The sequence below is a fragment of the Sitophilus oryzae genome, unplaced genomic scaffold (assembly GCF_002938485.1).
Source record: "Sitophilus oryzae breed Bouriz unplaced genomic scaffold, Soryzae_2.0 scaffold_1436_pilon_pilon, whole genome shotgun sequence".
In the NCBI taxonomy this organism is placed as follows: domain Eukaryota; kingdom Metazoa; phylum Arthropoda; class Insecta; order Coleoptera; family Curculionidae; genus Sitophilus; species Sitophilus oryzae.
In genome coordinates, this window is record NW_022146100.1 from 1089173 (window position 1) to 1111010 (window position 21838).

A 21838-nucleotide genomic window follows, 5' to 3' on the forward strand; every position below is an offset into this window, starting at 1 on the left:
CTGTTTGGATTCAACTCAGTGGTGAGAGTCAATAATAATAATAAGTAATAGCATAAAATATACTGGTAATAGTTTGTTAATTATTTTTGAAAAGTACGATATCTCCCACCCCCCTCATTATTATTTAATACAACTTTCTACATATTAAAAAGGATTATTTCAAGCCAAAACAATTATTATTATTACATTAAATTTTTTTGTAATGTAACAATATTATTATATATTATACCGTATGATCGAAAAAAAACGGCATCCAGTTGGCTTGGAAATGGCGATCGATGACATTTCCCATATAATTTTACATATAAAATGACAGCGATCTTCATTTCATAGCCATCGCTGACGTCGTTTTTATTCGATCATACGGTATTATCTTGTTGATTTTGTAATGTGCTGCAAAACTAGTAACATATACATTTTTTACCTTTCTGTATTTATCTATAAAACTTAATTTATTGTTTAATTTAAATGTTGTGGAAGAAATATTGAGACCTGTTTTTTTCAAAAATTCTTTTATAAAAAAGAATATAAAATAAAAATAACAATGTATTTATTTTATAAAATTTGAAAATAATAATAATGTTAAGCCAGGTTCTCATAAGTGTTCCAAAATTTATAGTTAAGGTTTAATATTGTACGTATTTTTTCTTAATAAATTGAAAAAACTTTAAACCAGCTTTAAACTTTGATTTTCCTTCCGTTTGGTATTATTAGGCAACTAAACATACACAACCAAGTAGGAATGTTGCAGCTTTTTATATCGATACTTAATAATATGTACTTTTATAAATAAAATCAGAATTAAATAATTAAAAAAAGAGATTAAAATATATGTACCGTATGATCGAAAAAAAAAACGTCGGCGATGGCTATGAAATGAATATCGCTGTCATTTTATTTGTAAATTTATATGGAAAATGTCATCGATTGTCATTTCCAAAATACTGGCCAGATAGATATAAGGCGTGATACAAAGAATACAAGGTATGATATTGCGCAGGTTGGTCACTACGTCACAGGTGATAAACGGCACCATTGGTCGGCAAGCTCTGTGCGCCAATTTCAAATTGGCAAACAGATTGTGTCATCTGTGAAATTTGATTGTGTCAAAATGTGAAAATAATTTTTCAAATGTCAAGATCGATGTCAAAACATAACTTTTGGGGTTATGTCCTAATTCTTCCCTATTTTAGGTCTTTTTTTATTAGTGGCAATTGAACAATATGGATATTTTTTTGTATGGCGTATGACGTCACAGGTGGTATGCGCAAACTTAACGAAATTGGAGCCGCTATCGATCATACCTTGTTTTCTTTGTACCATGGATATAAGGGGTATATGAAACCCTAATATAGTTTGAAAGAGCATTTAAATCTGCTTCGACTTATTTAAAAAAATACATAAAAATAACGAAGTTTTTATGTAAAATAAATATTTAAAACAGACGAATGAGGTGCGCCACCCTGTATACTTTTGTTTCGTTCTTATTTTTCTCTCACAATTTTTTCAATTACACCGCCAAATCGGAAGTCAAAAACTCAAAATAATTTATATAAACATATATTTAACTTAAGTTACTAAAAAGGCACAAATAAATACAAAAGTAAAGGATCGGTATCACAAAAACGGATTCAATAAAAACGTACAATAATTATTGCTACAATTTCCAAAAACTAAAACTATATCTATATATTAGGCTCGCAGATTGGCCCGAATTTTATGCCAATTGTTGAACTTTTGATATGCCGCGTTTAGAAGCTGATTCAAATGTTTCGTTAAGTATTGAGACAGTGGAGTCAGTTCTCTAATTAATTTGTCCTGAAATAGAATAAAGATTAATAAAATTAAAATATGAAGAAGTAGTTAGTAAAGATATACAGACTAAGGAAGGAACATATCAACAAAATTAGCACAACCGCGAAGGAACTTTAATATGGCTGACGGAAATTTCGGTCTGTCAATGACGTTCTATTTTTTAAACGTAAAAAAAATAAAAATGTGTTAGTATTCAGGATAATCTCACAGAAATTCAAGTCCTGACAAAATAACCTTCCAAATTTATAAATTTTGCATAAAACCAATTATAATAAACAAAAAATAACATAAAATAAACTAAGTAAGTGCAACAAAGCAAAGACATCCAAATGAGCAGAGAAAACGCTCCATTCATAAAACTCATTTTTTTAGAATCATACATGGTTTGACACTTTCATGAGAGTTAAAAAGAGATAGGTAATATATATGACAACACGGTTGAGTTTCGTCTATTCTTTCTGTCAATTGGGTCTATCAGTGGCGTGATGTTTTTTTTATCAAAAATTGATTGGGATTGCCTCAGACTAATTTTCCATTATAACTAGTTTTGCTTGAGGTCTAACTAAGGGTATAGTCTGTGAAACGAATAACTTTGAATTTGACAGTTCCCGCGGGCTTTTCTAGTGATAATTTTATTAGGTTAGCAACTTGCGGCCATGCTGACGCAATGCCGTCTCTAATAGAACAGCCTCGGAGCGAGATTTATGACGTCACGCTAGTTAGATACTACGGATTAGTAAATATGTTATAGAATACATGGAAAACATAATTATTTTTCGTATTTATGGTTTGTATTTTAAAAATGATATAGTTTACAGTTAATAAATACAATATATATACCTATTTATAGTAATAAATACTTTAGCAAATAAACTATGAACCATATAAATGCCGCAAATGTTTTACAGTATGGCTGAAATCATATTCCATAGTCAATGTAGATAGTTTTAGTGTTAAGAATAATAATTTTAAAAAATATGTGGTCATCTTTTGATAAGTTTATATTAGTTTATTAATTGCAGTAAACATTATGTTGTGTGTGGGGTGAATATTTTATATGTAATTTTTTGGATTATATTTGACACTATTTTTTTCATATGACACAACACTGATGAAGGCTATGATGTTAGTCGAAACGTTTTTTTAACCAAATAAAAATAATGAAAAACCAAATGAAAATTTGATCAGCGTTTTTCCCGAACCTAAATCCCAAGAAAATCAAAATCTTTAGAATAATTTTACATATAAAATGACAGCGATCTTTATTTCATAGCCATCGCTGACGCCTTTTTTCTATGATATTGTATTATTTGCAAATATAATTTTTCGAGCATTAATAACAATACATCATTATTAGTAAATATTGAATATTTTTTGTAAAAATAAGATCGATTTTCAAACCCCTAAATTTAAAATATATTTTACATTTTACCCATTATCTTATATACCTATTCATTATTTGTATATTGTAAAACATTTGCTGCATTTGTATGGTTCATAGTTTATTTGCCAAAGTATTTATTCCTAAAATAGGTATATTGTATTTATTAACTGTATATTATGTATATTTCATGTAAACTATATCATTTTTAAAATACAAACAAAAAATACGAGGAATAATTATGTTTTCCATGTATTCTACAACATATTTATTAATCCGTAGTATCTAACTAGCGTGCCGTCATAAATCTCGCTCCGAGGCTGTTCTACTAGAGACGGCATTGGTCTGATATTCTGAAATATCAAAAGCTGATGACATTTTACTTTTGACAATTATGACATATAGTGTTGATTTTTGCAAGAGGAAGAACTGTCACTTGTTTTATTATTTTCCTTTTCTATTTCACGAAAGTAAAAAGGGTTACCTAATAATAATAATAAAAAAATATTAAAATTACCTAATAATATTTTAATTTAAAGAATATCAGTAACTTTTTTGACAGAGCGATTTTATATTTGCCATGTTGGTAAAAAATAACGGTCAAAATTCAAAGTTATTCATTTTATAGACTATATTACAGTTGAGGGTTGGAACCTTTGGTGTTACACAGCAAAATAAAAACACTAAATCACCACAATACACCAAAACACTTTTACTTTTACACTGGACGCGCGTTTCGCTAACCATGTTAGCATCATCAGCAGATGATTATAAACTATTATTAGTTTATAATCATCTGCTGATGATGCTAACATGGTTAGCGAAACGCGCGTCCAGTGTAAAAGTAAAAGTGTTTTGGTGTATTGTGGTGATTTAGTGTTTTTATTTTGCTTTATAGACTATAACTCTAATTTCACAATCAAAAGCGCCAACAAATAAGAGAATTTACGTATTTTATAATAATCTACTTATAACTAAAAGTATCTAGATACGCTACTGTAAGCATGGGTAAAGGTAAAAAAACGCAAATACCGTCGAAATGTCAATTCCGAGTTAGAATAGTAATAATTATTAGAAAGTTATTCAAAAGCTACAAAAACTCACAACAACTGTCAAATATAAGTTGAATGAAAACAAATGAAAACGTCCAATGTCAGCGTAATTCCTACAGATTTCGACAATTTCGTAGTAAAGATGAATCAGTAGCGATGCCGCTAGTTGTCATTGTAATTTCCCAAAAATATCATTTAATTAGAAAACTAAAAGTAATTTCAAAGATAAACTCACCGGCAAAAAAACCGGCCACTAAAAACTAGTCCCAATTTCAAAGTTGGATTTCTCGCGAACCACTCGTTAGATTTTGATGATTTTTTTTAAATTTTAAATTAATCCCTTCTTAACGGATGCTACGTCAGAAATTTTTATTCCGAATTTATTTTGAGCATATACAGGGCACAACAATAAGACGAAGTTTTTTGCCCGAACTTTGTAACACCCTGTAGGCTGCAGCAGCTGTAGTAGCTATTACTAAATCAAATCACATTGTAGCCTCATCTTTTGTGAGCATTTTATTTTTTTAATCACGACATTATCTCTGTTTGTATTGGAGATACGCTGCTTTAAAACGAGTCTCGGAAAAATGCTTCGCAGGCAGAAAGTTTTATGTGTAAATAATCAAAAGGCGACATAGGCGAAAACGGATTTCTGAGTATTTGCAATATGACAACAACGGTTGTCAAATTAAAAAATGCCATTATCAGTGACCTTTGAATAAGAAGACTAAGGAAGGAGCATATCAAAAATGTTAGGTTCACCGCGATGGGCCTCAAATATGGCCGACTTAAATTCCGGTTTATCAGTGTCGTTCTAATTTTATTTAAAAAATGTAAAACTATGATGTAGGGTAGACGTGGGGTAGACTCAATAATTTGTTGTTTTATTTTACGTTGTGAATAAATGTTGGTAGTTATTAAAATTGTTATAAAAATATATAATTCTAATAAAAATAGATAAGTTATAATAAGTATTTATTAACACAAACATCCGATACGCTACTGAAGCAGGTAAGTCAAATTAACGTATCTAAATTCTTTGACAAGTAATAAATAAAAGCTAAAATGCAAGAAAAATATATAATTTAGTTAATTTAAGTGAATTTCATAAATGATCGGTTTTTTTTTATATACTCACTTACTAGCGAAAAGTTGTTCCATTATTTCACTCAATTTTTGCCGAGATCTACCGCACGCTACACAACCAACTATTTTAGAGTCTTTTTCGATAAATCGCGATAGTGTCACTGTTAATTTAAGTTCTGCCACAATTTCCATCTAGATTTACTACCTTTATACAACTATCAGTAGCAGAATAAATAATAAATAACATAAAATAAGCTCCGTAAAGACTGACAAATCCACGAAATTTCAAATCAAATTCAAATGTGTCAAATGAATCGTCAAACAGAACTGTCAAGGATCCCCACCCTAGAGAGTTTTTATGGTGGCTTTTCCGCCCACCATGCATGAATACATGGATAGCATTATGCTCCTTCCTTAGTCTTCTTATTCAAAGTCAGTGACGGATGTTGCTCGTATTCGCGAACTTCGAGTTCCGGGCTTTACGCCCTGGGGCTACTCGAGAACGGTTCTGAAAGGAGCTGTGCGCGATAGCCTCGTGCCTCCATATGGCGCGGAACAGTTCTGGAACTTTACGACTCAAGTGAATGGAGTGAGAGTCTCGCGTTCTTGAAAAGTTCAGAGCTGCTCAACTGCGTGAAAGGAGGACAGCAATTGTTGCTTTAACTGAGGATGGCCGAAGTCAACGTTATGCGTCCGATACCCTGGGTATATTTCGAATAACAGTCCAGGATGCCTGGAATTGGTATAAGGAAACGGGAAATTTCACCAGGTCAGTGGGTTCGGTAAGAAAACGGAAGACAAATGCAATTGTCCGCTTTGTTGTCCTGAATACTTACTCAAAATACAAATAAAAGTCAATTCTGTCAAGTAAAATATCAGAAAAAACTACCCGTCAATTGCTATCCTCCATTCACGCAGTTGTGCAGCTCTGAACTGTTCAAGAACGCGATACTCTCACTCCATTCAATTGAGTCATAAAGTCCCAGAACTGTTCCGCGCCATATGGTGGCACTAGGCTATCGGCGCACAGCTCCTTTCAGAACCGTTCTCGAGTAGCCCCAGGGCGTAAAGCCCGGAACTCGAAGTTCGCGAATGGAGGACAGCAAATGCGGTACCTAATGTATGAGTATAAAAATAGTGTTAGGCTCAGTCCTTAATCCCTTTTGAATAATGAATAGAGTTGTAATTTTATACCCACCTCAAATGGTTTAAGTTTTGCAGATTGGAATCGTTGCAGTGCTTCGTGCATTTTAACAATTTTCTGGTCTGACTGAGGATTTGGGGGAAAACATTTCCAAAAATGACCCAGCAACTCGCAGAGAGCTAAATATAAATTTCTGACTTCTTGTTCAATGTCTGAAGGAACTAGTTCTAAAAAGAATAAATTAAGAACTAAAATATGGCATTATTCTTAGATACGTCAACACAAAAGTCTTATTATAATTTATATAAAGTAAAAAAATAAATGTAGGGTTGATTTAAGACATATTCAACCAAAATGGTCAATTATTTTCTTTGTAGATATAAGGGTAATCTGAAAAGGTTTCAACCTCATATTATACAGGGTGGCGCCTCTCATACGCCGCGGAGGCTCCAAGGAGAACGACAGTTTGTATTGAAATGACATTTTGTGAGCATATGTAGGTTAATTCAGAGCACTTTTTTAAAAATATAGAGAGTTCTACAGGGTGTCCCCAAAAGTTACATATCAAAGTTATGTTTTTTGTAATGGAACACCCTATATATTAATTCATTTTCGGATTCTAGGAAATAAATAAAAGTGAGTTTTATTAAAGAAGCATATACCTAAAATCTAAGGATTTTGACATATTTCACATTTTGTGAAAATGAAGAGTAAATTTTAAATTTCAATAACAACTACCTAAATTTTAGTTGACCTTGTATAGCCTGATATTTAATTACAGTAACCATTGTATATTAAACCAAATTGAAATTTGACCCGAAAAGTTATACAGGATGAGACAAAATTAATATAGGAACATTAATCACTTTTAAAAGCAAGTTACTCCTTTATTTTAAATGGATCACCCAGTATATTATTCGGGTGTTCAATGGAGAATTTATATATCTTCAAAATATTATTAAGGTTGCCTATCCCTCAGACAAAGATTTTCTTGGATATTTTAATTTTTATGATTTTGCGTCAGTGGTTCTTTATTATTTGAAAAAATCTAGGTGGCTGATTTTGTTAATTTAACAAACATTAAAGATTGTAGAGATTTTTTTCGTGTTTTGGCTGACACAAAATGTTAACTAGTTGTTAAAGTTGGACTAATTAGACAGCTATGTTAAAGTAACGTCAGACATATGACAGCCACCTAGATTTTATCAAATAATAAAGATTTACTCAGATCAAATTATGTAAATGAAAATATCTAGGAAAATCTTTGTTTGAGGGGTAGGCAACCTTAATAATATTTTAAAGAGACATGAATTCTCTATTGAGTATCGGAATAATATACTGGGTGGTCTATTTAAAATAAAAGAGTAACATGCTTTTAAAGGTGAACAATGTTCAATATTAATTTTGTCTCGCGCTGTATAACTTTTTGGACCAAGTTTTAATTTGATTTAAAGTACAATAGTTAATTTTTTACATATTAGACTATACCATGAGAGATATTTAATAAGATTTCATCATCTTTGTAAACAACTATTTTGCAGACAAAAATGCTTATAGCTATTTGGAGGGATTGAAAGTTGACAGGATCATAGAAAAAAGTGTAGTGAATATAGAAACATAAAAAAATATTTAGTGGAAACTTTTCAGGCTATCCCCGGATACTTACGTGCCAATGATTGTTCCTGGAATCCCTTCATCAAAGCGCCCCCTGGTGACAACTCCCCTAAAGCCACAATCGCGGCGGATGGCGTTACCAGTGCATGGTTCGGATTGTGAAGTCTGCTCTGCCACTGTCTTGTTTCTTGCAACACATTTCGCATAATATGGGCAGCCTGATTTTGATTGATATGTTCAGTTACAGAGTCCGGCATTGGACCATGTAGGTACCTTTCAACCTACAAAGAAATATTAAAATTTCTTAAGGAGCTTAATTCTTGTAATAAACTTACTTTTGACAAACTCAAATGTATGCCGCCATTTTGCTCACTCTCGTTGCTTTCTAAATCATCGTAAGTAATTTTCTCTAATATCTTCTGTTTCTTGTTAATATGGCCTTCAGCTTGTGTGTCATTACTGGTTTCCGATTTTTGATTTTCGTTTGCTTGTGCTGCTGGTTTACTTTTAGTAGCTTTTAGTACCTATTAAAACAAGGTGGTTAAAAATAAAGAGAGAAATAAGAAAACCTACAAACACTACTTAACACACTGATAAATTGTAGTCAATAACGTCATTAATGTCAATATATTAATGTAAGATTAAAGACCAAGACAGGCTGTAAATAAATATATAACATTTAATAACAACTTTTTTGAACAGCAGGAAGGTACAGCAATGGGTAATCCATTGTCTCCATTTTTGGCTAATTTATTCATGAGCAGGTTTGAAGTGGAGGCTAAGAATCAGTTTGAGTATTTTCCACGGGTATGGTTTAGGTATGTGGATATTTTTCCTGTTTTTGACACACATTCAGACACCATAGAAAATTTTATTTCTAAGTTAAATAATCGTTTTCCTTCCATTAAATTTACACATGAAATTGAGAACAACGACAGATTACCATTTCTAGATGTATTAGTTATTAGAAATACTAATAATTGCCTGGAATTTGATATCTATAGGAAAAATACCACTACACGCAGATATATTCCTAATGAATCATATCATAGTGTTGAACAAAAATGGCTAGTTTAAATTTCTTAGTTCATAGATTACTTAGTTTTCCACTTTCCAACGAAAGATATGAAATAGAAAGAGATTACATTAGGAATGTAGCTGAGTGTAATGGATATTCTCCCTCACTAGTTGATAAAATAATTAGAAAACGTAGGTATAGATTAATGATTTCTGAAAATTCGACTTTTCAAGTGGAGAAAGATAAGTCAAAATATTTTTCAATACCGTCTGATAGACAGTTACCCCGTGGTCTAAAAGGAATTTTTAAGAATGTCAATTATAAACTTGTGTACAGTGCTAATAATAAATTACAACAATTATTTGGTAATCCAAAGGATAAAACACCTCCACTGGAAAGGTCGGGTATTTATGAAATTTCTTGTAAAGATTGTAATCAGAAATATGTTGGGCAAACTAGAAGATCAATATTAACTAGATTTAAAGAACATTTAGCTCAGATAAGATATGGTAGACCAGATAAATCTTGCGTTGCCGAACATATTGTTGATAAAGAACATTGTATAGATCTTAATAATTTAAAATTAATTAAACAAGTCAAAAATTACAGGCAATTAGATGCATATGAAAGCATCAGAATTAATAAATGCAAAGATAGTATGAACAGAGACAACGGTCCAATTCCTTGAAGTTCTTTGTTCCTGCTACTCTAGTGGCGAAAATCTAACTGTTACGCTCAGTGGGCTCTGACTCGGTTGGCTAGATCATGTCACGCCCACTCGGTGCCCACTGAGCGAGTATATAAACGCTCAACTTGTAGATTGTACTTTAGTTTATAATCATCTGCTGATGATGCTAACATGGTTAACGAAACGCGCGTCCAGTGTAAAAGTAAAAGTGTTTTGGTGTATTGTGGTGATTTAGTGTTTTATTTTGCTTTTTAACATTTAACATAAAAATTATACTACATATTTAAGTTTTAACAATAAGCTAATAATAATTAATATATAAAAAAAAATAATGCAACACAAAAAAATACTGTCTGTAATGGATAAAAACGAAATTTTTGTTAACTAACAAAGACTGCTGTGTTAGTTAGCTCAGTTAGGTAACATTAGATATACTCTAGTGCACAAATGTAAATTGGTTACTTAAAATAATAAATAAAGCCATTAATTCATTAATTACTAACCATAATCGAATGTTGGTTGAATCTCTTTATCATAGCCTGACTAACGGTACCCACATTTCCCGATGGTTTGTCACTGTTTGTTCCATATCCTTCATCTAAAGATTTATCTTCAAATTCTGTCAAATTAACTAATGGATCTTTCACGCCATTTTGGATATCTTTTTTCATTTCTTGATCATCAATTTTTCCACAATCTGTAAACAAATCTTTGCTCTCTGCATATTTTCGATCTCTAAAAATTTTAAAATATTTTACTCGAAAGATATCATAAATTTTAGTCATAGAAAAATATAAATTGAAAAGTAACTAATATATTACCTGTGAAAATAATGAGATTGAAAAAACTTAGTCCAAAACTGTGCCTCAGTCAATTTTGATGGGACATTTTCAATATATTTCTTCTTTACAACTGGATATGTCTTAAAAATACACTCTATAATATCGGCTGTAATATTGTACTTTAAGCCATTGCATCCGTCAGTTTGAGGCTTAATATCTGCTAAGAAAGCTCCCGATACACCTTAAAAACAACTAATTAAAAATTATCATTTAAAATAATATATTATAACAAACCTATTTCTTGAGGTTGCTGTTTCCTTTTCTGAGTATATTTGACAGCGTGTTGAGACCAAAATTCTTCTGATGAAACTACTTCCGTCATTACCAGATCTTTGTATAATTGTAAAAGAGTAGGGTTCGTTGATAGTAAACGATTTTTCTCTTCTAATTCCTTATCAACCTTTCTTTTAAACTTTGGCAACAAAGTCTGTAACATCTCCTTAACACGATCCCTGTCAGCAATTTGTGTTTGTATGCCATTTTTATTGGTAAAATGAAACGTAGAAGAAACTCCACTGTGAAGAACAACCTGTAGTTGAACTTTTGCTTTGCCTTCAGGTGAAATTTTTTGAGCTAAAAGAGTAATGACAATGATTTGTTTTGTTGGTTAGGTCAAAAATCAATGAAATTATTCATTGAAAAAGTATAATCTTTATAGCACAGAGTGTTTGTGAACATTTACATTTAATATCAGCGTATGGATGAGAAACAGCAACAGTATCTCTGTTTTCTACCATCCATATCAAACGTTGGTCCATAAGAAATAATGTACCATCTCCTTTCTTATATCTCACATTGGGCACTTGCAGCAAAACATCTTCACTTGAAGTAGACATACTCCACACTTTTTAGTATTAAATAAAACAATAATTAAGTATCAAAAAATTGGGTTTCATTGTTTTAAAATAAAAGAAATTTATTTACTTTACACATAACCCCACCTTTTTGGTATTTCTGTCTCTGTCACTGTCATTTCTGACATTTCTGACTAACCATAGATTTTGAAAATAAATGTAGATTTTTAGCCACAAATTAAGAGATGGGTAGTAGTATCGAATAAAATAAACTTCGATTGTCTTTTCAGTGAATTATAAATTATTTATTAGTAATAAATAATTCATAATCTGGTAATATTGGGTAATAAATTATTACCCAATCCAAAGTAAAATTATTATTGTAAGTGTATTATTGTAGTTGATTCCAATATTATAAAATTACTATTTTATAATATTGGAATCATTAATTGGAACATTTTTATCATTTATTTTTTTTAAGAAAACCAAATAAAACAATATATTATAAGATTTTTTTTTTATTTTTAATTACTACTAGTATAATTAATTTGTAAAGAATTAATATACAGTCAAAATCTATAATTATTTTAGAAAAAAATATTCTTAAGATGTAGATACCGTATGATCGAAAAAACGGTATCAGATGGGGAATATCATCGGTGTTCATTTCCAAGCCAACTGGATGCCGTTATTTTTTCGATAATACGGCATTTATTTGCTGTTCTACGATACTTTCTAATAGGAATATATTCTTGCAGGTACGTACTTATTACAAATAATAATAGGTATTCAAATAATTCTTTTTTAAAATGTTTCCCAATTAAATAAAAGGAGATATGTTTTCTTTTTCAAATCCATCCGTACTGGGGTTGCTTCTTTTTAGGCTTACTAGGAACTGGTGGAGGTTCTACATCTGCTACTGTAGATGATTTTGAAGTTGCTTCACTGGGTGTTTTTGCTAAAAAATAAAGGCAATAAGAAAAGATGTATTATGAATAAAATGTAAACAAATATGTGTTAAAAAATTGGGCCATTTCAATAAAAAAATACGAATTTTTATACAATAAGAATTTTCCTATAACTATTTCATTTTTTTCGATTTGTCGTTTCCTTACAAAAATAGCACGTTAAAAAATAAATTAATTTAATCATTATTCTTACCTGGCTCTTTTTTTTCTTTTGAAGAATGATCTGTAGAAGCTGATGATGTTGCTGGTGTTGTAGACGCAACAGGCGGAACATCTACAAGATATGTTTTGCTTAAAGTTACCGGTAAGCTTAAAGCAGTGTTTAAACTAATTTTCTTAATATTAAAATTATATTTAATATATATGAATAATAGGAATGAATAATTAATAATAAAAGTATCTAAAAAATAATTATTTATAATTTATAATTTACCTTTACATATTGCATCCGTTTTTTCAGTTGAAACTGTAGTAGTAGTTATTGTAGATGATGTAGAAGAAGATATAGTAGACGTTGGATCTATAAATGTTAAATGTTATTTATAAAATATAAAAAAGGAACTACAAATATAGCAGTATTTGCATGTTTTACCTGGTTTAATTTCTTTAGCAACTGATGTAGTATCAGGTATTATAGCAGAGGTAGTTGTAGTTGAGTGTTTTACTACTATTACAAGACAAGCAGATATTAACAATTTAAAACGTATAATTTTTCTTTATACCTTCTGGTTTTTTCTCAGTTTGTAGTTGAGTGGTAGAAGTAGATGAGTCAGGTGTACTCTTAGGTTCCTAAAAGAAATTATTGGATAAAATTTAAGCTATCTAAAGTTTACTATACGATAAATAAAATTAGAATTTATACAAAATGATGATAGAAAACAACTTCGAAAAAAGGAAGAGGCGATTGGTATTTTGTGTTCGTGTGCTTTATACAGGGTGTCCCAGAAATAAGTGCAAGTATTTTAACTGGTAGTGTGGTTCAACCCCAGAAACACGCCTATGAGATTTTTTTCGCGAAAAAAAAAATTTAAAAATTCGAAATTTATCGATCGAAAAAAAAACGGCGTCAAGGACGGCTGGTTAATGACAATCGATATAAATTTTGGCGAGGCATTTAAGTAGGTTGTAATTTATTTTTGTATTGAGCAAAAATCTCAGAAAAATATTTTTCTGGAAATAGATTCGTGGTAGAAACGCTCTATCCTTTTGTAATCTTTCTATAATTAGTGCTAATTTTTGGCAAGTTTTATGTCAATTTTTATTAAATTGCATCTAGAGACTGACCTCGTCAAAATTATTATCGATTGTCTTTCCCCAGCCTTCTTTAACGGTTTTTTTTTATAAAACATTACTTAGAGCTTGAAATCCTTAATTTTTAAACAATCAAAACAATTTTTTTAAAAAATAGGAAAGGGAATTATAAAATTGACCTTTAAAAATTCCATAAAATTCAAAAACCGACTGTATACAATATCGTGTATAGGTTTATAAATATAATTTTACCTTCGACCGTAAAATAACCGAGAAAATTTATTAAGTTTATCAAGACTTTCATATGAAAATATATGGATAGTAAATATTTATTTAATTCGAGTTTGAAAATGCAACTCGAATTTGTGTCTTTGAACTAGTCAAGAAACTATATATAGTTTATTTTTTCTGTACAGATACTTATGTCAAAGTTATATTTTCTTTTTTTTTATATGTTACTTAGTTTTACTGTTAAACTCCAAAAAAAAAATAAACAAACATAGGAACATAAGCAAACAGAGCAATATTATTTGTGCGACATCAATAGGTATATTAAATAAAATGAAAATTAATGATATAAAATAAACTATAATATATAATAATATAATATACCGGGTGTATAACTTTTTTATTTTTTCAGATAAATAAACGAGATTTGATATGTTAGTATATGACATAAATTAGGATTGATTGATGGTATTCAATTGTTTTTGGTCACTTCCGGTTTCACCGGAAATGATTACAACTTTTGATTTTTAAATGGCACCCTTGGTATTTTTTTTATTATTCGCCACACACTTGGTATTTGAAGTAACATTTTCGTTACGAACCGCAAATTTTAATTTCTAATAAACTATATGCGAAAATGTCAAAAGTTGACATATGATATGTCATTCTATTCAGAGTGACATTTTCCATCGAATAAAGTAAAAAAATACCGGGTGCCATTTAAAAATCAAAAGTTGTAGTCATTTCCCGAAAACAATTGAATACCGTCAACCAATCCTAATTTATGTCATATACTAACATACCAAATTTCGTTTTTTTAACTAAAAAAATAAAAATTTTATAGGGGTGAACCACTTTTGAGACGCACCCGGTATATGTTATAATTTTTGTTATATAGTTTTAAGTAGTTTGTTTCAAACTATGGAGAGAGTAGACGCTACAAATCAAGTTCTTACCCTTGTTCAAAAAAATTGTTTCCGGGCTGGATCTTGCCAGATTAATGAGAAATTTCTTCTAGATTACTTAATTCCCTGAGGTGCCTCTTCAAAAAATTCTTAGTATACTTACCTCAGATGCGGTATTTTCGCCTGGAGATGGCGGCTTGGGAGCTTTTTTCAAACTCGCGGCGCTCTTGCTGCTGATACTAATCCGTTTAGGCATAACGGAAGTGGATCCTATAAATAAATCCAGAATAATATCCTATTGCGAATGGATTTTTCTTTAAAGTTGCATTTATTACAACTAAAAATAGCGAGAGAATATTATTTTTCCGGTATTAGTGATGTGAATCGCGAACGAAGATATGGTAAGCCGATAAAATGTTCTTGTTTTCTTAGTAATTTTGAATTTCAATTATGCGTGTTGTTCTTTTCTGTGTTTATTTTTATTATTTCTTCTTTATTTCATAATTGGTTTTATGTGAAGTGTGGATGATGCTGCAAAAATAGTTACTCGTGCAGTATGCAGGCGGTCGCAGACACAAAAATATGAAAAACGTTACCATTTTTCACTAGTAAATAATTACATATATTTTACATCATTTATGAAATTCGTTTAAAGTTAATTATATCTTTATTCTTGAATTATCGTATTTTACTACTTCACTAAAATTCTGCAAAAAATCCTATATGGGTATTTCGCCACTGCAAGAAAATCTACAAAACAAAATAGTTATTTTTTTCTAAACACTTCTGCCTTAATCCCAAATAGAAACTACTTGTCAGAAGTTGGGTTTACAGACATACAAATTTGCCTAACGAACAAAAAAATGCTTAACGTTTCGGAAAGTTTATCTCTTTCCGTCGTCGGAAGCAAAAAAAATACAAAGAATAAAGAAAAAAACTATTTAAAATATTTAAATTGGACTATTCGAGAACACTTTAGTTTTTTAAAACAGATACGTCTACAAAAACCGTTGACGTTCTGTTAAAATCACATTATATCAAGTTAAAGTTCAAAATTAACAATTACTACCTGATAACAATTACTTAATAAGGTAAAACCAAAAAGCCCCAAACTTTCTGTATGATTATTTTTAATTTTTACGTATGTTCCCAAGTAGCATCTATCTGACTTCGAATTAAATCTGACCTGAAGCGACGTCAGACTTTGTGCAAATTTAGGTCGGGTGCTCGTGATACGACCTGTGACGTCGCTTTCCTATTAAAAGCGACGTCGTTGGATCCGAGTCGGTAAATCCAACGATCTGTCGACGTACAAAATAACAACGTACCATTTTTATTAATTTCCCAACGTCGTTCCCACGTTGGCTTGCACGACGTACCTATACTTGAACTAGCCCGACGTCTACCCGTTGTCCGAATAGGATACGTCTCACTGATAATCCCTAAACTAACGTCCAATTATATTTTGTTGTATTTTATGTTCATATTTATAACCTAATATTTATAACCTAGTATCTCTATTTATGTCCGTAAATACAACCCATTAAGTAGCATTTGCGACCCAATGAACATCATGAACATAACCTAATAAAAAGTTTTTGTAAACAAATTTAAATTTCTTATTATGCCTAAAAAAACATTAAAAAGGCATTTAGACATTCATCTACATTTTACAGAAAGAAGTCGAGGCTTTTGCAAAATAATAATAGTAGTAGTGATGTCTTGCCTCCACCCGTAAATGCTTTTTATCCGGAAGAGATGCTGCATTACACTGGTGCATCTTAATTTCATTTTTTAGCTTAGGATACCAGCAGGCCCCATCCTCCTCCGACATGTGAGGTTAGGCTTAAAAAAGTGGCTGCCCCAAATACGTTTAAATAAAATATACGACGGCCTTCCCATAAGAGCAATGAGAGGATTTACGTCCCAGTATTGAAGGAGGACAAAAAATCGAGTCGAATGTTCAAGACATAGGTTCATCCTTGTTTAGTCAAACCTCCTACAAACCAAGGATAGACTTATGTAGGAAATGCATTGAAATTCTATAGCCATCCTTCAATATCGGGACAGGAATTTAAGCGGTACCCTCCGTATACTTTATTTTAAACGTCTTTGGGCTGCCCATTTTTTTTAACGAGAAAACAAAAACTAAAATATAGTTGCACAAATCCACAAATCATTGATACGCAAAACGCAAAGTGAGGTTACGTGGCGTACGTTGGAATTATATACGTCATAATACGATTGCCGGTCGTCCGGTTTGATGACTTCGGTCGTGTGAGACGACTAATGGACACAGAAATCCGCCATTCGTAACACGTATCCGATTGTCAGCCATTTTAAAATCGTTTTTGTTTTAAAATTTATATTCACATTTCGATTTCTAGTAGAATAATATTGATAAGGTTGAGTTTGGGGGGAACCACAGTACAGTTTTATGATTAAACCAGCTAGAAAATTAAAAAATATTTTGCGAGTTACTTTTTTATAGACATTTTTATTTCATAAATCTACCTAATTTTGAAGGCGCTCGTTGTTTTCCGGAGTATTTTAATCAGATATATCAAGAAAGTGACTTCCGTTGACAAAACCGATGTCTGGATTAATGATTCAGAATTATTATAATATGAAATTAAATAGGCACTTATAGTTATATTCGAGGAGTGATTATGAATCCATTTGTAATTAGGTAGTTTGGTTAGGTTTTTATGTATTCTTGGTAGCGAATATGAAACCAAACGTAACGTAAGTGCTTAGCGACGAATTTTAAGTGACTAAAATCCAACGTAATATGACGTTGGTTTGGTAGAATTGGTAGAATTACATTCCCTATTAGGTCAGATACCGACGTCGAGGCGACCCGAATCTGTATTCCCCATTTAGGTGCAAATAAGGGTCGTCAGGCGGTCGAACCGACGTTGGTAACCGACGTCGGGTTTATTGAACGCGACGTATACCCGACGTTAGATAACGTCCTAATTTATGGTATGTTCTTTAAAATCAAAGAAGCGATTGCCATACATTACTAACATCTACAGATGCTAATACATTTATTTTAATTAGATTGTATTAAAAAAGCCTCTTTTATTTTTCTTTTAGAGGCTATCGCTTCTTTCATTATAATTTTGGCGTTATTAAACTTTATTCTGTGCCCTGTGTCCCATGAATGCTGACAAATCTTAGATTTGTGAAAATCTCCGCTTCTTGAATAATCTTTATGTTCTTTAATTCGAACATTTAAGGGTCTAGATGCTTCACCAATGTAAAATTTATCGCATTCACACGGTATTTGGTTTCAGAGGCTACCTATCGCTTCTTTCATTATAATTTTGGCGTTATTAAAATTTATTCTGTGCCCTGTGTCCATGGTGTATTTGTTTATCAAATTTAATAACTAACAACATTTATTGACGCAACGTAAAACAAAACCAGTAATATTATGTAGTTTACCCTATTTTATATTTTAATACGGTTTAAAAATATACGCTCCTTTATTTGTTTATTCAATAGATATTTTTAATTTGGCAACAAGCCGTTGTCTTATACGTAATACACAGTTTAAAATTACGTTTTTAGATTACCTTTTGATTTATCTTCTTCTGATGTAAGCTCTTCATTTTTAATTTCTTCTTCTATTTTCTTCGACATAAATTTGACATAGGCTAACCTGGCACCTTTAGGCAAAGCTCCTAATTTTGGATTGTATTCTAAAATTAAAATTGAGATTTTTTATAGATATACAGGGTGCTACAAATTCGAGGTACGAGCATTGGTATCTCGGAGACCGTAATAGATACGAAGATGGTTAAATTGGGGCAAAGTTGCGCCTTGGACTGTTCACCAAGATGCCACCAAAAAAGTTTTAAAAATTTCAAGGATTGCTGAGTTTTTTGGAAAAAACGGATTTTTTTGACAACTAATTTTATTTTTTCCTGTCGTTACATTTTAGAAAATCAAAAAACTAATTACACATTTTCATAGCCACTTGATTAGGGCTATCTGATAGTATTTTTAGATTTTCAAAATAGCTGATAATTTGTGAGATACAGAGGCCAACTTAATTTTTTTAAATACGGACCTGCATTTTTTATTTCAGATTTTGAAAGAACTCAGTCTCCTGAGTGCAGTTATATGCCACACTTTATACCTTTTTTTTGTTTTGGGTACCTTAACAGCAACAAAACTATTTAATTATTATTTAAAAAAATTTCAAGTCCGATTCTGTTTTTTAAATTATTTAATTTTATTATATTCATCGCAACAATATTGATCAGTGCTAATTAACATTGAATAAGGAAAATTGAGCCAATTGAAAGATTCAAAAAAATAATATCCAGATCAGCAATTTAAAGATATTATTTTTAACTTTTCTTATTGTGAATTTGAAATTCTCAGTATACGATTTAATAATTTGCACAATATTAAGTAGTTATTATGAATAAATTAACTTCTACAAACTAGTTTCTAATACCTTACTACATGTTCGAAAGGGTTCATTAGGGTTTTTGTAAAATTTGGACCTGTCGAATTACTTGACGTCATCAGACGGTCCAGATACCTCGCTGGCCATTATACTGCTCTACCATTTCCAATCCATCTTCCGGGGAAATGATTTGATTGTTTATATTACATTTTATGTATATTATTTTTTATTATTTTATTGCATTTGATTTTCCGTATTCAACCCACGTCACTGTTAAGTTTGAAAGCTTATCAATATTGTAACGATGAATATATTAAATATTAGAAAAAAAACAGAGCCGGACTTGAAATTAGTTTAAATAAATTGTGTCCAAATTTTCAAAACAAAAAAAAATTAAGTGTGGCATATCATTGTACTCAGGAGAGCGTATTCTTTCAAAATCTGAAATAAAAAATACAGGTCCGTATTTAAAAAAATTAAGTTGGCCCCTGTATCTCACAAATTATCAGCTAATTTGAAAATCTAAAAATACTATCAGATAGCCCTAACAAAGTGGCTATGAGAATGTGCAATTAGTTCTTTGATTTTCTAAAAAGTATCGACAGGAAAAAATAAAATTGATTTTCAAAAATATCCGTTTTTCCCAAAAAACTCAGCAATCCTTGAAATTTTTAAAACTTTTTTGATGGCATATTGGTGAACATCCCAAAGCGCAACTTTGCCCCAATTTAACTATGTTCGTATCTATTACTGCTACCGAGTTACCAATGTAGCACCCTGTATATACCCAATCAATTTAAAAATATTTAATTGCATAATAAGATTTTTAACATATTATATATTCTAGATAAAGCTATTTGGAAAGGTTGCTTAGTATGAAAAACAGATATTGGAACATGTGAGAAAAAATAATTTTTAAAATACCATATTCATTTTGTGATGTAAAATATACTATATTCACCTATTAATTTATGATCATCTTCAACAGGTCCAACTTTATTAGCCGTAGACATGATGTACTGTCTCAAACTCTGTCTCCTTTGCCTCAGCTGTTCAGCTTCTTGCGCAGAACCAATTGGATTGCTCTTGTTCTTCTTCACCAGTTCGTTCCAATTTTTCTTGCTGGACTTCATGCTGCTTCGCTTCTTCAGCGCCCTCGCTATTTCGGAAAACACGTTTTTCGGTTCTTTCAGGTTCATCTGGATTTCGTTGACCAGGCCTTCTTTAATTCCTATGTGGAAGTCATTGAGGATACGACGTTCCATGGCTTTTCCCTTTTTGCCAGATACTGAAAATATAACAGATTTAGAATTAATACATCAGTAATCATATTGCCTACATAAAAATATCAAAAAAATACTGTACGAAAAATGGACGGATTTTTATGTACACTCAGGTGCAAAAAAAGGCAACGGAGAAATCTTTGGTCAAATTTAAAGTGTTATTTTTAGTCCTATTTTTATTATTTTTTTTAACAATCTCTACTAATATATCGTCCCATTGCTGCCAAAAGTCACTAACTTACTTTTTATTACTTCCGAGAAAAATGCGTCTAAAGATGAATTGCATTGCATAAAGATGTTATAATTAGTAACTATTCGGTATTAAAATAAAACATAAATAGCCAGAAATCGTAGTTAATGACTTTTACAATCGATTCTCCGCTTCAAAACATAGTGATTGAATCTGGTTGTTCGGAAAAATGTTAGTTAGTGACTTTTGGCAGCAATAGGACGATATAAAATCCTTAAGTGACTGACATACTGATTAATCATGATCCTGCTCAAACCACTCAACGTAAGAAGCTCAATTTTGGCATACAGCTTGATTCTAGGGTGTAGAGGTTCGATAAGAAGGGATTTTTCGAAATTCCAGTTCCAAGAGGATGAAACCTTGGGTGAAACCACCCCTCAAATATTACAATATTTTTTATTTAAAAAACGGTCAAGTTTCCGAAAAAACGCTTAAACACGTATATTTTATTTTGTTTTTTTACATATTTTAAGATTTTTTAAAAATGCCCAAGCAGCATTTGGACGTCGGGACAACGTTGTAACACGCGAATTAACGTCGGGGCGCAACGTCGGCACAACCTCGTGCCAACCCTAGTCTGCACTAGTTTGGAGAATAATTTTTGGGTCGAAACGACGTTGGATACCGACGTTGGCTAGAAGCCTAATTTAGTACAAACTGCAACGTTGTTTAAAATCCTAATTCATAGAAATACAAAACTAATATGGCGTCTAAGTCGCGTTTTATCCTAAATTGGGATAATTATAGTAAAAATATTATTTTTATGATTTAGTTAGAGACATAAGTCAGATGGCAGTGAAGGAAAACAAAACAAAAGTATTTAAGTGTGGAGGATGTTTGAAGATCATAATTATTTAAACACTTTAACCGACTCTGTAACTCGTTACCCAAGGCAAAAAAGTTAAACGCAAACAACTTTATTGATAAATGTATTGTTTCTACTTTGAAAAATACTAATGGGCCTTAAAATTAAAGAAGTTTTAAAAATTTTCTTGATTTTTTTTTTAGGAAAATGAGAATAATTTATTCGCAGTCGAAAAAATTGTTTCCGCGTGTTTTTTAGGGTCAAATATTTCAAGTTAATGTATTCAAAAGC

At 31.1% G+C, this 21838-nt stretch overlaps 2 protein-coding genes across 6 annotated transcripts in view; both read right to left on the bottom strand.

The window, feature by feature from the left end:
• Positions 1 to 1544: 1544 nt before the first annotated feature.
• Positions 1545 to 11624, bottom strand: LOC115876406 (general transcription factor IIH subunit 1). The gene is made up of 8 exons (XM_030892180.1): positions 11323 to 11624; positions 10875 to 11213; positions 10620 to 10821; positions 10302 to 10533; positions 8428 to 8616; positions 8145 to 8373; positions 6533 to 6705; positions 1545 to 1818 (listed from the first exon to the last, which is right to left on the bottom strand). The coding sequence occupies exons 1-8, from the start codon at positions 11474 to 11476 to the stop codon at positions 1693 to 1695; spliced, it is 1644 nt and encodes a 547-aa protein (XP_030748040.1). The 5' UTR covers positions 11477 to 11624; the 3' UTR covers positions 1545 to 1692.
• A 338-nt stretch (positions 11625 to 11962) lies between these two features.
• Positions 11963 to 21838, bottom strand: part of LOC115876407 (transient receptor potential protein) — a 32178-nt gene continuing 22302 nt past the window's right edge. The window contains exons 16-23 of one of the 5 annotated variants that reach the window (XM_030892182.1): positions 20171 to 20497; positions 18368 to 18493; positions 14950 to 15056; positions 13125 to 13191; positions 12995 to 13066; positions 12836 to 12922; positions 12596 to 12676; positions 11964 to 12392 (exon numbers count right to left, since the gene is read on the bottom strand). In XM_030892182.1, the coding sequence (XP_030748042.1) occupies positions 12283 to 12392; positions 12596 to 12676; positions 12836 to 12922; positions 12995 to 13066; positions 13125 to 13191; positions 14950 to 15056; positions 18368 to 18493; positions 20171 to 20497 (977 nt within the window). In that variant the 3' untranslated portion in view covers positions 11964 to 12282. Of the gene's footprint in view, positions 12393 to 12595; positions 12677 to 12835; positions 12923 to 12994; positions 13070 to 13124; positions 13192 to 14837; positions 15057 to 18367; positions 18494 to 20170; positions 20498 to 21838 lie in introns of those variants that run through there. The other 4 variants (XM_030892181.1, XM_030892183.1, XR_004049133.1 and 1 more) reach the window with 4 other exon arrangements.

What these genes read in the sequence shown, in the direction of transcription:
- LOC115876406 (XM_030892180.1), bottom strand. Translation starts at nt 11,476, where the DNA reads ATGTCTACTTCAAGTGAAGATGTTTTGCTGCAAGTGCCCAATGTGAGA. An exon ending in TCCATACGCTGATATTAAAT is followed by an intron (nt 11,214 to 11,322) that starts GTAAATGTTCAC and finishes TTACTCTTTTAG; the next exon opens with CTCAAAAAATTTCACCTGAA. An exon ending in ACAGCAACCTCAAGAAATAG is followed by an intron (nt 10,822 to 10,874) that starts GTTTGTTATAAT and finishes GTTGTTTTTAAG; the next exon opens with GTGTATCGGGAGCTTTCTTA.